The sequence below is a fragment of the Procambarus clarkii genome, chromosome 67 (genome assembly GCF_040958095.1).
Source record: "Procambarus clarkii isolate CNS0578487 chromosome 67, FALCON_Pclarkii_2.0, whole genome shotgun sequence".
Classification (NCBI taxonomy): Eukaryota; Metazoa; Arthropoda; class Malacostraca; order Decapoda; family Cambaridae; genus Procambarus; species Procambarus clarkii.
Genome location: NC_091216.1, coordinates 22,564,338 through 22,581,536, shown reverse-complemented (window position 1 = coordinate 22,581,536; position 17,199 = coordinate 22,564,338). Strand labels below are relative to the sequence as shown.

General features: G+C 46.4%; 1 protein-coding gene across 1 annotated transcript; it reads left to right on the top strand.

Annotated features, from left to right (window-relative positions):
• The first annotated feature begins 3,883 nt into the window (after positions 1-3,883).
• LOC138355394 (adhesive plaque matrix protein-like) lies at positions 3,884-5,642 on the top strand. Its single transcript, XM_069310284.1, has 3 exons — positions 3,884-4,136; positions 4,409-4,798; positions 5,629-5,642. The coding sequence occupies exons 1-3, from the start codon at positions 3,884-3,886 to the stop codon at positions 5,640-5,642; spliced, it is 657 nt and encodes a 218-aa protein (XP_069166385.1).
• The last annotated feature ends 11,557 nt before the right edge of the window (positions 5,643-17,199 follow it).

Here is a 17,199-nt window from a genome sequence, read left to right as displayed (position 1 = left end):
TGCAGGACAAGGTGGGAGCTGTACTGCTGTTCCTCCAGCAGTTGGTCCTTATATACGTCCGTGTAGACGGAGGGGGGGGGGGGGTAGGCTGGAGGTGTGAGGGTGCTGGGCAGTGTTGGGGGGGGGTGTCTGGGGCTGGGGGAATATAATTGTGTAAATGACGCAAGAATGCAACATATTGTTACGTGATCATTGGTCGCTAATATAAAATGATACATTATATATATATATATATATATATATATATATATATATATATATATATATATATATATATATATATATAATGTAGCTGTTTTTCACGATTCTCAAGATTCCTCAAGTTCTTCTTCAGTTGAGAAGGAAGTTGAAAAGTTAACTGTAAAGATCATGTTACTTGTCCTGACGCTAAGAGCTGCGTTTCGCTGACCCAGTTACCATTCTCAAGGGTCAGAGGTGACGTGACTACAAGCCAGCTGAGCACCCAACACTGGGGCCAAGACGGACCCGGTGAAGTAAAGTCTTACATTGACCAGTTGGCCTTCTGCAGTTGGCCTGATACTTGTCTTTATTTATTATTAAATTTTGCCCCGAGGTGTGAGTTTATTGGTCAGCGTCACTCATCCTGTGAGTGGTCACACCGCCATAGTGACAGTATTGGGCAGCGCCACTCATCCTGTGAGTGGACACACCGCCATAGTGACAGTATTGGGCAGCGCCACTCATCCTGTGAGTGGACACACCGCCATAGTGACAGTATTGGGCAGCGCCACTCATCTTGTGAGTGGACACACCGCCATAGTGACAGTATTGGGCAGCGCCACTCATCTTGTGAGTGGACACACCGCCATAGTGACAGTATTGGGCAGCGCCACTCATCTTGTGAGTGGACACACCGCCATAGTGACAGTATTGGGCAGCGCCACTCATCTTGTGAGTGGACACACCGCCATAGTGACAGTATTGGGCAGCGCCACTCATCCTGTGAGTGGACACACCGCCATAGTGACAGTATTGGGCAGCGCCACTCATCCTGTGAGTGGACACACCGCCATAGTGACAGTATTGGGAAGCGCCACTCATCCTGTGAGTGGACACACCGCCATAGTGACAGTATTGGGCAGCGCCACTCATCTTGTGAGTGGACACACCGCCATAGTGACAGTATTGGGCAGCGTCACTCATCCTGTGAGTGGACACACCGCCATAGTGACAGTATTGGGCAGCGTCACTCATCCTGTGAGTGGACACACCGCCATAGTGACAGTATTGGGCAGCGTCACTCATCCTGTGAGTGGACACACCGCCATAGTGACAGTATTGGGCAGCGTCACTCATCCTGTGAGTGGACACACCGCCATAGTGACAGTATTGGGCAGCGCCACTCATCTTGTGAGTGGACACACCGCCATAGTGACAGTATTGGGCAGCGTCACTCATCTTGTGAGTGGACACACCGCCATAGTGACAGTATTGGGCAGCGTCACTCATCCTGTGAGTGGACACACCGCCATAGTGACAGTATTGGGCAGCGTCACTCATCCTGTGAGTGGACACACCGCCATAGTGACAGTATTGGGCAGCGTCACTCATCTTGTGAGTGGACACACCGCCATAGTGACAGTATTGGGCAGCGTCACTCATCCTGTGAGTGGACACACCGCCATAGTGACAGTATTGGGCAGCGCCACTCATCCTGTGAGTGGACACACCGCCATAGTGACAGTATTGGGCAGCGTCACTCATCTTGTGAGTGGACACACCGCCATAGTGACAGTATTGGGCAGCGCCACTCATCTTGTGAGTGGACACACCGCCATAGTGACAGTATTGGGCAGCGTCACTCATCCTGTGAGTGGACACACCGCCATAGTGACAGTATTGGGCAGCGTCACTCATCTTGTGAGTGGACACACCGCCATAGTGACAGTATTGGGCAGCGCCACTCATCTTGTGAGTGGACACACCGCCATAGTGACAGTATTGGGCAGCGTCACTCATCTTGTGAGTGGACACACCGCCATAGTGACAGTATTGGGCAGCGCCACTCATCTTGTGAGTGGACACACCGCCATAGTGACAGTATTGGGCAGCGCCACTCATCTTGTGAGTGAACACACCGCCATAGTGACAGTATTGGGCAGCGCCACTCATCTTGTGAGTGAACACACCGCCATAGTGACAGTATTGGGCAGCGCCACTCATCTTGTGAGTGGACACACCGCCATAGTGACAGTATTGGGCAGCGTCACTCATCCTGTGATTGGACACACCGCCATAGTGACAGTATTGGGCAGCGCCACTCATCCTGTGAGTGGACACACCGCCATAGTGACAGTATTGGGCAGCGTCACTCATCCTGTGAGTGGACACACCGCCATAGTGACAGTATTGGGCAGCGCCACTCATCCTGTGAGTGGACACACCGCCATAGTGACAGTATTGGGCAGCGCCACTCATCCTGTGAGTGAACACACAGCCATAGTGACAGTATTGGGCAGCGCCACTCATCTTGTGAGTGAACACACCGCCATAGTGACAGTATTGGGCAGCGCCACTCATCTTGTGAGTGGACACACCGCCATAGTGACAGTATTGGGCAGCGTCACTCATCCTGTGAGTGGACACACCGCCATAGTGACAGTATTGGGCAGCGCCACTCATCTTGTGAGTGGACACACCGCCATAGTGACAGTATTGGGCAGCGCCACTCATCCTGTGAGTGGACACACCGCCATAGTGACAGTATTGGGCAGCGTCACTCATCCTGTGAGTGGACACACCGCCATAGTGACAGTATTGGTCAGCGTCACTCATCCTGTGAGTGGACACACCGCCATAGTGACAGTATTGGGCAGCGTCACTCATCCTGTGAGTGGACACACCGCCATAGTGACAGTATTGGGCAGCGTCACTCATCCTGTGAGTGGACACACCGCCATAGTGACAGTATTGGGCAGCGCCACTCATCCTGTGAGTGGACACACCGCCATAGTGACAGTATTGGGCAGCGTCACTCATCCTGTGAGTGGACACACCGCCATAGTGACAGTATTGGGCAGCGCCACTCATCTTGTGAGTGGACACACCGCCATAGTGACAGTATTGGGCAGCGTCACTCATCCTGTGATTGGACACACCGCCATAGTGACAGTATTGGGCAGCGTCACTCATCCTGTGATTGGACACACCGCCATAGTGACAGTATTGGGCAGCGCCACTCATCCTGTGAGTGGACACACCGCCATAGTGACAGTATTGGTCAGCGCCACTCATCCTGTGAGTGGACACACCGCCATAGTGACAGTATTGGGCAGCGCCACTCATCCTGTGATTGGACACACCGCCATAGTGACAGTATTGGGCAGCGCCACTCATCCTGTGATTGGACACACCGCCATAGTGACAGTATTGGGCAGCGCCACTCATCCTGTGAGTGGACACACCGCCATAGTGACAGTATTGGGCAGCGCCACTCATCCTGTGAGTGGACACACCGCCATAGTGACAGTATTGGGCAGCGCCACTCATCCTGTGAGTGGACACACCGCCATAGTGACAGTATTGGTCAGCGGCACTCATCTTGTGAGTGGACACACCGCCATAGTGACAGTATTGGTCAGCGCCACTCATCCTGTGAGTGGACACACCGCCATAGTGACAGTATTGGGCAGCGCCACTCATCTTGTGATTGGACACACCGCCATAGTGACAGTATTGGTCAGCGCCACTCATCCTGTGAGTGGACACACCGCCATAGCAGCATGTACAACACTCCCCAAAAGGAAGAAAACCCGCTGGGTTGTTCATCCTGTCTGCTTATGATGCACCTGCTGCTTATGTTCTTAGGGTATAGCACCTGCACGCTGTACCTCTGTACCGTGCAGGTGCTCTGTATGGCATCATGTACCGTGCAGGTACTGTGTATGGCATTATGTACCGTGCAGGTACTGTGTATGGCATCATGTACCATGCAGGTACTGTGTATGGCATCATGTACCGTGCAGGTACTGTGTATGGCATCATGTACCGTGCAGGTACTGTGTATGGCATCATGTACCGTGCAGGTACTGTGTATGGCATCATGTACCATGCAGGTACTGTGTGTGGCATCATGTACCGTGCAGGTACTGTGTATGGCATCATGTACCGTGCAGGTACTGTGTGTGCCATCATGTACCGTGCAGGTACTGTGTATGGCATCATGTACCGTGCAGATACTCTTGTGTGGCATCATGTACCGTGCAGGTACTGTGTGGAATCATGTACCGTGCAGATACTCTTGTGTGGCATCATGTACCGTGCTGGTACTGTGTATGGCATCATGTACCGTGCAGATACTCTTGTGTGGCATCATGTACCATGCTGGTACTGTGTATGGCATCATGTACCGTGCAGATACTCTTGTGTGGCATCATGTACCATGCAGGTACTGTGTATGGCATCATGTACCGTGCAGGTACTGTATATGGCATCATGTACCGTGCAGGTACTGTGTATGGCATCATGTACCGTGCAGGTACTGTATATGGCATCATGTACCGTGCAGGTACTGTGTATGGCATCATGTACCGTGCAGGTACTGTATATGGCATCATGTACCGTGCAGGTACTGTGTATGGCATCATGTACCGTGCAGGTACTGTATATGGCATCATGTACCGTGCAGGTACTGTGTATGGCATCATGTACCGTGCAGGTACTGTGTATGGCATCATGTACCGTGCAGGTACTGTGTATGGCATCATGTACCGTGCAGGTGCTGTGTATGGCATCATGTACCGTGCAGGTACTGTATATGGCATCATGTACCGTGCAGGTACTGTGTGGAATCATGTACCGTGCAGCCTCTCCTCTCAGCTCTCTTACCCAGGATATTTCTATTAATAATTTTCTTATCTCCTCGTAGTTCCCGTTTCGTTATGCCAACCTTGTGTTGTGTGGTCCCTTCCTTGAGCTCGTTATCCCTACTTCCTCCAGTTACTCCAACGTCAGTACTCTGTCATCACTCTGTGTACTCACCTAGTTGTGCTTGCGGAGGTTTAGCTTTGGCTCTTTGGTCCCGCCTCTCAGCTGTCAACTGGTATACAGATTCCTGAGCCTATTGGGCTCTTTCATATCTACATTTGAAACTGTGTATGGAGTCAGCCTCCCCACATCACTGCCTAGTGCATTCCATTTACTAACTGCTCTGACACCGAAAAAGTTCTTTCTAATGTCTCTGTGGCTCGTTTGGGTACTCAGCTTCCACCTGTGTCCTTTTGTTCGAGTACCCACCCGTGTTAAATAATGCATCCTTGTCTACCCTATCAATTCTCCAGAGAATTTTGTATGTGGTGATTATGTCTCCCAGAGTTCTTCTATCTTCCAGCGACTTGAGGTGAATTTCACACAGTCTTTCCTCATAACTCATGCCTCTTAGTTCTGGAACTTGCCTAGTGGCATACCTCTGAACATTTTCTAGCTTCGGTTTGTGCTTGACAAGGTACGGGCTCCATGCTGGGGCCGCATATTCCAGGATTGGTCTTACATATGTGGTATACAAGGTTCTGAATGATTTCTTGCACAAGTTTCTGAATAAAGGCAGTTCTGATTTCTGCCAGGCTTGCATACGCCGCTGATGTGAGTGTTTACTATTTGTGTCTTCAGCATCGAGCTATTAGCTCTTGGACCCCGCCTATGCAACCACTCTATTTTTCCTCTATTATATCTACTACATATATTTATCTCCAACACACATACACACATTCCCAGGAAGCTGCCCATAGCAGTGGGCTGTGGGGGGGGGAGCAGGTACGGAGGGGGGGGTTGTTAAGTCTTTCAGGATTTTACGAAGAAAAACCAGTTTTCTTGAGACATTGTATAAAGAAGAGCAATGTGATATTTTCCCAGTGTCTCCCCTTCGAACTGGTCGTGTCCTAGTTGTACCTAGAATACCTAGCTGTATTTACCTAGTTGTGCTTGCGGGGATTGAGCTCTGCTCTTTCCGCCCGCCTCTCAACTGTCAATCAACTGATCAACTGGAGGCCCTAAACAACACACACACACACACGTGTGTGTGTGTGTGTGTGTGTGTGTGTGTGTGTGTGTGTGTGTGTGTGTGTGTGTGTGCGTGTGTATGTGTGTGTGTACTCATCTAGTTGTGCTTGCGGGGGTTGAGCTCTGCTGTTTCGGCCCGACTCTCAACTGTCAATTAATCAACTCTTACTAACTACTAACTAATTTTTTTCCCCACACACACAAACACCCAGGAAGCAGCTCCGTAACAACTGTCTAACTCCCAGGTACCTATTTACTGCAAGGTAACAGGAGCATCAGGGTGAAAGAATCTCTGCTCATTTGTTTCTGCCTCGGCCGGGAATCGAATCCTGACCTCTTAGTACTACGATCCCCGAGCGCTGTCCACTCAGCCGCGAGGTCCTACAAGCGTATATGTATACGAATGTATCACTGGTCAGTACTGATTATTGAAGCGAAAGTCCCGGGTTCAATTCCCGTGGTAGGGCAGAAACGCGTGGGCAAGTTTACTTTCACCTAATGAATCTGTTCACCTAGTAGTTAATATGTAACCGGAGTCAGACAGTTGTTGTGGGTTGCATCGTGGGGAAAGGTCAGTAATTGACCTCGAGGTGACCTTGGTAAGCTAAACAGGTTTATTGTTCCGAAATATATATATATATATATATATATATATATATATATATATATATATATATATATATATATATATATATATATATATATATATATATTTTTTAGGGGGTACCACCACTGGTTTAATTAAAGGGACCCACATCCTCGAAGAAGAAAAAAAATAGTGTTCAGAGAAGACCTTGTGGATTCTCACTGAATTCTTTAATCTTTTCCTCTCCTACCACCCCTATTATTTTTTTTTATTTGATTTTATTGCAATGCTACAGTTTACAGAAAACACACACTTATATAACATTATACCACTCAGTGTTCGAAGACTTCGTCCAGCTCCTCGGGGGTCGGGTGCGTACCCAAGATACAACACGCATTTCCCCTCTGAACAGCGACACTGAGGCGCTGGAACATAAAACTGGCCGCTCTTGGGTCTCTAGTCTTCCCAATGAGTTCCTCGCCCAGCTCCTTCAGGAACTTAAGTGCACATTTACCCCAGGCGCCCAGAGTCTCAGAGCCTATTGGCACGAACCTGTAACAACGTTCTAGGTCCCTGTACTTGTTAGTTTTCTGGGTCTCCCTGAAGGTGGCCGATATATATATATATATATATATATATATATATATATATATATATATATATATATATATATATATATATATATATATTGGTGTATACTGGCAGCAGGTTTTAATTTATACATAGTTCTTGGATTTGACTGCATTTTCTGTATTGATTATTATCTTGTTTAAGGCTTCTCTCCCTCGTACTAGTGCTCTAGCATCTTGGTTTAATTGGAAGAGGATTTCTCCAAAAGTCATCTTCGTTCGAGGTGAAGAAAAAGAAAGAAATAACTGTAGAATTTGCTACACTTATTATAAATTTACACAACGTTTCGAACCTACATGGTTCATTCTCAAGTGATGGGACAGTAGAGGGCATATTGGATTTATACCATTATGGGGTCAGGTGTAGACAAATACAAATATGTGAAGAGTAAGGCGGAAATGTCGGAATGTTTATTTACCCAAGCCATCAGGTATATTACCTATACCTATAGGTATAGGTAATATACCTATACCTATAGGTATAGGTAATATACCTATACCTATAGGTATAGGCAAGATCTCATACGGCATCAACTTAATACGAAGAAGGAAGCCCTCAACCCCTACAGAGCAGGCTGAGCAGCAGTTAAATAAATGGACCAATACAACACTCCCAACCAACTCAAACCATCAACAGTGAACTACTCAACCTAAAACAACAACACAAAACTGATGTAGAAACCAAGACTGTCAGAAAGTTGACAGCCCTAAACGGTGGACAGTTAAAGATCCCTCGTCCAGAAGATGGCTCCATAAACCTCACAACTTACGATCTTACTCAGGACCAACAAGACCTCTTGAATCTTGGTCTGAACTGTCAGTTTATATCAAAATTCAAAAAAGACTCAAAAACGCTTTGAAATCGAAATGTTTCTGGACGACATTCACAAGTTAGAAGACAACAAAAATGTCAGTGTGGCGTCACACAGTCTAGCGTCACACAGTGTAGCGTCACACAGTGTGGCATCACACAGTGTGGCGTCACACAGTGTAGCGTCACACAGTGTAGCGTCACACAGTGTGGTGTCACACAGTGTGGCGTCACACAGTGTAGCGTCACACAGTGTGGCGTCACACAGTGGGGCGTCACACAGTGTGGCGTCACACAGTGGGGTGTCACACAGTGGGGCGTCACACAGTGTAGCGTCACACAGTGGGGCGTCACACAGTGTAGCGTCACACAGTGTGGCGTCACACAGTGTGGCGTCACACAGTGTAGCGTCACACAGTGTAGCGTCACACAGTGTGGCGTCACACAGTGTGGCGTCACACAGTGTAGCGTCACACAGTGTAGCGTCACACAGTGTAGCGTCACACAGTGTAGCGTCACACAGTGTAGCGTCACACAGTGTGGCGTCACACAGTGTGGCGTCACAGTGTGACCAAGGATCCCGTCACACCTCATACTCTTTACGTCACATCAAAACAAATTTCTGGTACAAAATATTACACAAAAAAACAACACGATTGCATCGAAATTTATTACTGATGAAAATATAAGTTTCACTGATCAAACCAACTCTGATGATTGGTACCTAAACAATATATCTAATGTAAGTGATAGTCAGCATCCTCCGGCAGTCACGGGAGATAAGACAAAGATGCTGTGAGGTCGGGATCACTGTTGGCTGTTGTCTGTGGGTAAGATAAACGTAATTACAATATCTTTTCTCATTCTCAACACACAAATAAAGATACAAAAAAACGCATTGTACAAAAAAGTATATTTTGCGCCGTCTATTGGGATTGTGTTCATCATACACTGAGTATGGTTGTATGTGGTGTATATACTCAAGATTATTCCTATGGTGAGCCTAAAGTATTAGTAAGGTCTTCATACTGTCACTTTTCTTGGCCCTTTGTATGTTTATATATTAGAAGACGAGAGAGAGAGAGAGAGAGAGAGAGAGAGAGAGAGAGAGAGAGAGAGAGAGAGAGAGAGAGAGAGAGACAGAGAGAGAGAGAGAGAGAGAGAGAGAGAGAGAGAGAGAGAGAGAGAGAGAGAGAGGGAGCACTAATAAGTAATACTTTCATGCTGGAAAACTGCTTATTAGTGCCTTTAATTAATGTACATTTCTTACCTACGAATTCTCCAATTTATTATGTATGAGATGTACTTTATATAAATAAATGATTAATATTATTATTATTATTATTATTATTATTATTATTATACAAACAGAAATCACAATAACGTGATATATCAAATGAACAAATCCACAAGGCCATGGGTTCGAGCCCTCACCAAGGTCCTTGTGATTTGTTCATTACTACTATTTGTACTAGTACACATCGTACCGTAAGGTGATGGGAGATCGCTGCCTCTCAGGGACGCTAACCAAAGCACGGGCAGCACTGGCCACGGCCGCCGTGTCTGGGGGCAAAACCAGCAGTCGGGTATCTGGTGGTCTCGATGACGATGATGGTGGTCTTCCCGATCTCCGGGCAGGCACAGCACCCTCCACCCGGGTGGTGGGCCGCCCTCTCCACCCGGGACTCCGACAAGGACGAGAACAGCTCCACAGGGCTCTCCTGCAGCAGGGGGACAGACGAGACCTTCAGTTATGTTACTCAACATTATACTTCGTTCTCTTTCCTATATTATTGAGTGATCAACAAGTGTGAAGGGAGGCCAAGCAGTCACGAAGTGTGAAGGACCTAGTGATCAACAAGTGTGAAGGACCTAGTGATCAACAAGTGTGAAGGACCTAGTGATCAACAAGTGTGAAGGACCTAGTGATCAACAAGTGTGAAGGACCTAGTGATCAACAAGTGTGAAGGACCTAGTGATCAACAAGTGTGAAGGAGGACGTAGTCAAGAAGTGTGTAAGGGAGTACTTACCGCAGGAGCAGCCTCCGTCGCCACCAGCAGGAAGCAGAGACCCGCTACAAGCACCAACATAGTCTTCATCTTGCCAGGTCTAACTTGGTATCTCTGAAAATTAACGTCATGTAACTTGCTTTTCTATCTGGATTTACTAAATTAATACAAAGTTACTGATTCGCTGCAAAAAATACAATTTGTTGGTCCTAAAGATAGTGTGGGAGTAAGGTAAACTGTCAGAGTATAAGGTAAAGTGAGGTACACCTCTCAGAGTATGAGAGTATACATGTGGCTTACCTGCTGCAGGACAAGGTGGGAGCTGTACTGCTGTTCCTCCAGCAGTTGGTCCTTATATACGTCCGTGTAGACGGAGGGGGGGGGGGGGTAGGCTGGAGGTGTGAGGGTGTGTGGCAGTGTTGGGGGGGGGGGGGAGTGTCTGGGGCTGGGGGGGAATGTAACTGTGTAAATGACGCAAGATATTGTTACGTGATCATTGGTCGCTAATATAAAATGATACATTACATATATATATATATATATATATATATATATATATATATATATATATATATATATATATATATATATATATATATATATATATATATATATGCGAACAAGCCTGAATGGTCCCCAGGACAATATGCAACTGTGAATTTCACGCAGAAATTATACAAAGATATACAAAGTTCTGAAAGATTCCTTACACAGGTTTCTGAATAAAGGCAGTTCTGATTTTAGCCAGACTTGCATACGCCGCTGATTGTGTGTGTGTGTGTGTGTGTGTGTGTGTGTGTGTGTGTGTGTGTGTGTGTGTGTGTGTGTGTGTGTGTGTGTGTGTGTGTGTGTTTACTATTTGTGTCTGCAGGATCGAGCTATTAGCTCTTGGACCCCGCCTATCTATTTTCCTAACCGCGATATTTTTTCCTTGCCGCGCCTAACCAATCTATTTTCCCTCTATTATATCTACTATATATATTTATCTCTAACACACACACACACATCCCCAGGAAGCTGCCCGTAGCGGGCTGTGTGGGGTGGGTGGAGGGGGGGGGGGGGGGTACGGAGGGGGCGTTGTAAAGTCTTTCAGGATTTTGCACTTTAGGAAGAAAAACCAGTTTCTGGAGATATTGTGCAATGAAGAGCCATGTGATATTTTCCTAGTGTCTCCCCTCGAACTGGTCGTGTTCTTCGTCCTGGGACTGGCAGACCAAGGTCATCTCTACTCTATATGTAGTGGTGGGGAGGCTGACCCCTGACCTTATCCCTGACCTTATCCCTGACCTTATCCCTGACCTTACCCATGACCTTATCCCTGACCTTATCCCTGACCTTACCCATGACCTTATCCCTGACCTTACCCATGACCTTATCCCTGACCTTATCCCTGACCTTACCCATGACCTTATCCCTGACCTTATACCTGACCTCACCCATGACCTCAGTGGAGTGTCTGGAAAAGAAAACATTTTAGGCATCGAGATCTCTCTTATCCAGTTGCTTTCCAGGCAGCTGCTGGACGGGTGACCTAGTGATCACCCGTCCAGCAGCTGCCTGGAATACCCGGGCCTGGAACACCCGGGCCTGGAACACCCGGGCCTGGAACACCCGGGCCTGGAACACCCGGGTCTGGAACACCCGGGCCTGGAACACCCGGGCCTGGAACACCCGGGCCTGGAACACCCGGGCCTGGAACACCCGGGCCTGGAACACCCGGGCCTGGAACACCCGGGCCTGGAACACCCGGGCCTGGAACACCCGGGCCTTGACGTAACTGACTAAGTGACACAACTCAACAATCTCACTTTGTTTGTATAATCAATGATGGGGTAAAAACAATTCACATTAAGTATCAATCTATTTTTATCGCATTAACATAAATGTGTTATACATGCGACACTGAACCTCCCTTGAGGAACATTAACTGCTGAACTGCTGTGTCTAACAGCCTGGACTTGGCCTGACAGACAGTTACCATTATGAAACACACAAATACGAGCCTTGTTGATTAGCATATGTTAGCAATATTCAGATTATCCACTCCAAGTATATCACAGGCGGGACCAAAGAGCCAGAGCGCAACCCCCACAAGCACAACTAGGTGAGTATAACTAGGCGCGTACACCATTTTTTTTATCACTAACATTTTTGTGTACACAATATAAACACTGTTCAGTGTACTGGCATTATACAGTACCAGCACACTGTACAGTGTACTGGCACTGTACAGTACCAGCACACTGTACAGTACCAGCACACTGTACAGTACCAGCACACTGTACAGTGTACTGGCACTGTACAGTACCAGCACACTGTACAGTACCAGCACACTGTACAGTACCAGCACACTGTACAGTGTACTGGCACTGTATAATATGTATATTATACACTCAATAATGTTAGTAACCAAAAACTGGTGTGATATACTTGGTGTGGATAATCTGGATATTATTACCATATGTTAATTAACAAGGCTGGTGTGTATGTTTCATAATGGTACACACACACACACACACACACATTCTCTGATGTGTGTGTGTGTGTGTGTGTGTGTGTGTGTGTGTGTGTGTGTGTGTGTGTGTGTGTGTGTGTGTGTGTGTGTGTTAGAGAATAGTTATGTAATTATGTATAGAGCGTGTTTTAATGCTAAATATATATAGTAGAAATATATGATTGAGAAAAAATAGGTCGGGAGTATCTATTAGACATTAGACAAGCGACGGTTAACAATGCCGGGTCCAAGAGCTAGCAACTCGATCCTGCACATGTAGTAAACACACACACACTCACAAAGAAAGAACCTCTGAGGACAGAAGTAATGAGTTACAGTAAGAGCGGGAACACGAGTGTGGAGACACGTTACAAGTGGACAACCACTCACAAATTGGGTTCCTTCATATCAGTGTTGTCGATGATGCAGAACTATTGATGAGAAGAGTCAGCACAGAGACAGATTGTGAGGCGTTGTAAATGGATTTGGATACACTCCAGAAGTGATTTGAAAAAAAATGGCTGCTAGAATTTAAGTCAGACAAATACCAGTGCAGGCTGAAGTCAGACAAATACCAGTGCAGGCTGAAGTCAGACAAATACCAGTGCAGGCTGAAGTCAGACAAATACCAGTGCAGGCTGAAGTCAGACAAATACCAGTGCAGGCTGAAGTCAGACAAATACCAGTGCAGGCTGAAGTCAGACAAATACCAGTGCAGGCTGAAGTCAGACAAATACCAGTGCAGGCTGAAGTCAGACAAATACCAGTGCAGGCTGAAGTCAGACAAATACCAGTGTAATAGTGCAGGCTGAAGATTACCTGGCGATGATTTCGGGGCTTAGCGTCCTCGCGGCCCGGTTCTTGACTAGGCCTCCTGGTCGAGGAGGCCTGGTAAAGGGGAGACATATTCTTAACATATAAAAGTAGGAATACCTGGGAGCGGACACAGTCTCATATCTAGTAGCAGAAGCACACATTGACAGAGTAACAACAGCAGCATGTGACATACTGGCCAACGGTCGGTTATTTTACAGAAACTTTGACAAAGATGCTTTGTAAAGGCACTATACACAACATAGGTGAGACTCACTCTTGAATATGCATCCCCAGCATGGAACCTTCACCTGGAAAGAACAAGGAAAAAGTAGAAAAGGCCCAAAGATATGCAACGAGTCTCATTCCTGAGCTGAAAGGTTTGAACTCCGAGGAAAGACTCAAAGAACTGGACCTTACGATACTGAAGGAAAAGACAGATACGAGAGACATGTTAACAATATATAAGATTTTTAAGGGAAATTGGCAAAATAGACAAAGCATAGTTCAAAGCTCGGAACAACAGAACGAGGAGACATAGATTGAAACTAGAGACACAAATGAGCCAGAAAGATTTCTATTCAGTTGTTTAACTGACAATAAGTAAAATAAGTTATAGAAGTCGTTAAAGTTACCTCGATGCAAAATTGTTAATGTAAATAAGATAAAAGCGAGAGAAATAATTCTTTCCGTTAATCTAAGAACTTGGAAAGACGGGGCTATACGGAGCCGAGCTCCTCTCTGAAAGTACATCTTCTTCTTGAGGTTATCTGGAGATGGTTTCGGGGCTTTAGTGTCCCCGCGGCCCGGTCCTCGACCAGGCCTCCACCCCCAGGAAACAGCCCGTGACAGCTGACTAACACCCAGGTACCTATTTTACTGCTAGGTAACAGGGGCATAGGGTGAAAGAAACTCTGCCCATTGTTTCTCGCCGGCGCCTGGCATCGAACCCAGGACCACAGGATCACAAGTCCAGCGTGCTGTCCGCTCGGCCGACCGGCTCTTGGTGAGGAAAAAGAAGAAAAAATACACAAACACACAAATACACACCAAATCCTTAGAATAGTCAAAGGCACCTTAGACCAAGAAAAAAGTAGTTCTACAAGTGTATCACTCGGGGCGCACCAGAGTGATACTGGTACAGAACTTATTTTACTTATTGACAGTTAAAGAACTGTATTACTCACTGGTGCGGCCCCACTTGTATTATTGTATACAAGCATGGACACCTCATCTTCAGAAGCACATAAATGCTTTGGGAAAAGTTGACCACCGGGCAACACTAATAATTCCTGAACCGAGTCATCTCTCATACCAGGAACGGTTGAGGGCCACAGGACCAACAACACTACACACCAGACATGACAAGGCTCATATAATCCAAACTTTTAATATACTGAACAGTTTTGAGGACATTGATCCAGACAACTGTTTCAAGATGTAACACAAACAAAGAGCAACAGCGTCAAGCTCAACAAGCCACAATGTTGGACTGAGAACAGGAGAGGCTTTCTCACCTACAGGGTTATAAACCCATGGAACCGCCTACCCGCCGAAGCCGTCAATGCCAAAACATTGCTGCAGTTCAAAATCCAACTGGATAAAATCATCAGAACAAATGGGGGGACCTTTGACAAGCCGCCGGTTTCTTGTCCTCGTCGAGGCCACTAGAAAGATATTGACCCTCAGGTGAATATAAACACACACACACACACACACACACACACACACACACACACACACACACACACACACACACACAACAGGAATAACAGTCCTGGAATAAATATGTCTTTGATATCCCCAGTCAAACTAAATCTGTGCAAATACTCCATGTAAATAAAAGGAGTCAGTCTATGGAAGTCACTCCCTGATGAATTAACAACTTGTCCAGCTCATGCCCTATTTAAAAGTAAAATCCCAAAGTAGGTAATGTGATCCTGATAGTTTCGTAGCTTGTGCTTCAAACTCACACTGTATCTTGTACTACCCACTTCCCAATATTAGTACTTAACACATATATATCTTCACCAGTGTGGTCACTTGTGTCAACTTATATTGTAGTTATATGTTGATATAAAACCTCCCTACAATGTACCTTTTCATCTTACCTGATATGTTAGATTAAGGACCTGCCCGAGACGCTATGCGTGTTACTGGCTTTGTAAGAATGTCAACATATCACTCTAATGTATTCTCACCAACCCATTGTACCTTCTTCTACATAAATTATTATTATTATTATTATTATTATTATTATTATTATTATTATTACATAACAATTTTCCTACTTTCAGGAGCCGGCGAGGTCGGGCAGAGTCCGGGGTGTCGCCTAACAATCAGGTTATCAAGGTCAGTCTTCATATTAACTTATGATATAAATAATTGAAAACCTTGTGAACGTTATCTTGAGATGATTTCGGGGCTCTGCGTCCCCGCGGCCCGGTCCTCGATCAGGCCCCCTTTTTGTTACAACCCCCCCCCCTCCCCCTAGAAAGCAGCCCGTAGCAGCTGTCTATCTCCCAGGTACTTATTTACTGCTAGGTGAACAAAAGTATCAGGGTGAAAGAAACTCTGCCCATCTGTTTCCACCGGCGCCAGGAATCTAATCCCGGACCACAGGACTACGTATCCAGAGTGTTGTCTACTCAGCCCCTATGTGTGTACTTACCTGTTTGTACTTACCTAGTTGTGCTTGCGGGGGTTGAGCTCTGGCTCTTTGGCCCCGCCTCTCAACCGTCAATCAACTAATGTACAGATTCCTGGGCCTACTGAGCTCTATCATATCTACACTAGAAGCTGTGTATGGAGTCAGCCTCCACCACATCACTTCCTAATGCATTCCATTTGTCTACAACTCTGACACTGAAAAAATTCTTTTTATCGTCTCTATGGCTCATTTGGGCACTCAATTTCCACCTGTATCCCCTAGTATGTGTGCCCCTTGTGTTAAATAGCCTGTTTTTATCACCCTATCAATTCCTCTGAAAATCTTGTATGTGGTGATCATGCCACCCTAACTCTTCTGTCTCCCAGTGACGTGAGGTTTAATTCCCGTAGTCTCTCCTCGTAGCTCATACCTCTCAGCTCGGGTACTAGTCTGGTGGCAAAACCTTTAACCTTTTCCAGTTTAGTCTTATGTTTGACTAGATATGGACTCCATGCTGGAGCCCCATACTCCAGGATTGGTCTGACATATGTGGTATATAATGTTCTGAATGATTCCTTACACAAGTTTCTAAAGGCCGTTCTTATGTTGGCCAACCTGGCATATGCCGCTGATGTTATCCTCTTGATATGGGCTTCAGGAGACAGGTCTGGCGTGATATCAACCCCTAAGTCTTTTTCTCTCTTTGACTCTTGAAGTATTTCATCTCCCAAATGATACCATGTATCTGGTCTCCTGCTCCCTGCACCTATCTTCATTACATTACATTTGCTTGGGTTAAACTCTAACAACCATTCCTGCAGCTTGTCCAGGTCTTCTTGAAGACCTGGGGTGACACGGGATATTGAACACCATCAAGTGATGTTATCGATTGTGATGACTCATCTCCATTCGAGGATGTGTCAGTGACATCCTGTCACTGAAGACAACATGAGTAGCTGGCCCGTGCCAGGGTTACCATCAGCAGTGTGACAGCAGGCGCATGGATGACACCCTCCGTCTGTCATCCATGTACCCAGACGGTGTGTCACCCGTGTTACCCCAGACGGTGTGTCACCCGTGTCACCCCAGACGGTGTGTCACCCGTGTCACCCCAGACGGTGTGTCACCCGTGTCACCCCAGACGGTGTGTCACCCGTGTCACCCCAGACGGTGTGTCACCCGTGTCAC

Coding starts and splice junctions, on each gene's coding strand:
- LOC138355394 (XM_069310284.1), top strand. CDS start 3,884: ATGTACCGTGCAGGTACTGTGTATGGCATTATGTACCGTGCAGGTACT. Junction 4,137..4,408: donor TGGCATCATGTACCGTGCAG/GTACTGTGTGTG, acceptor TGTACCATGCAG/GTACTGTGTATGGCATCATG.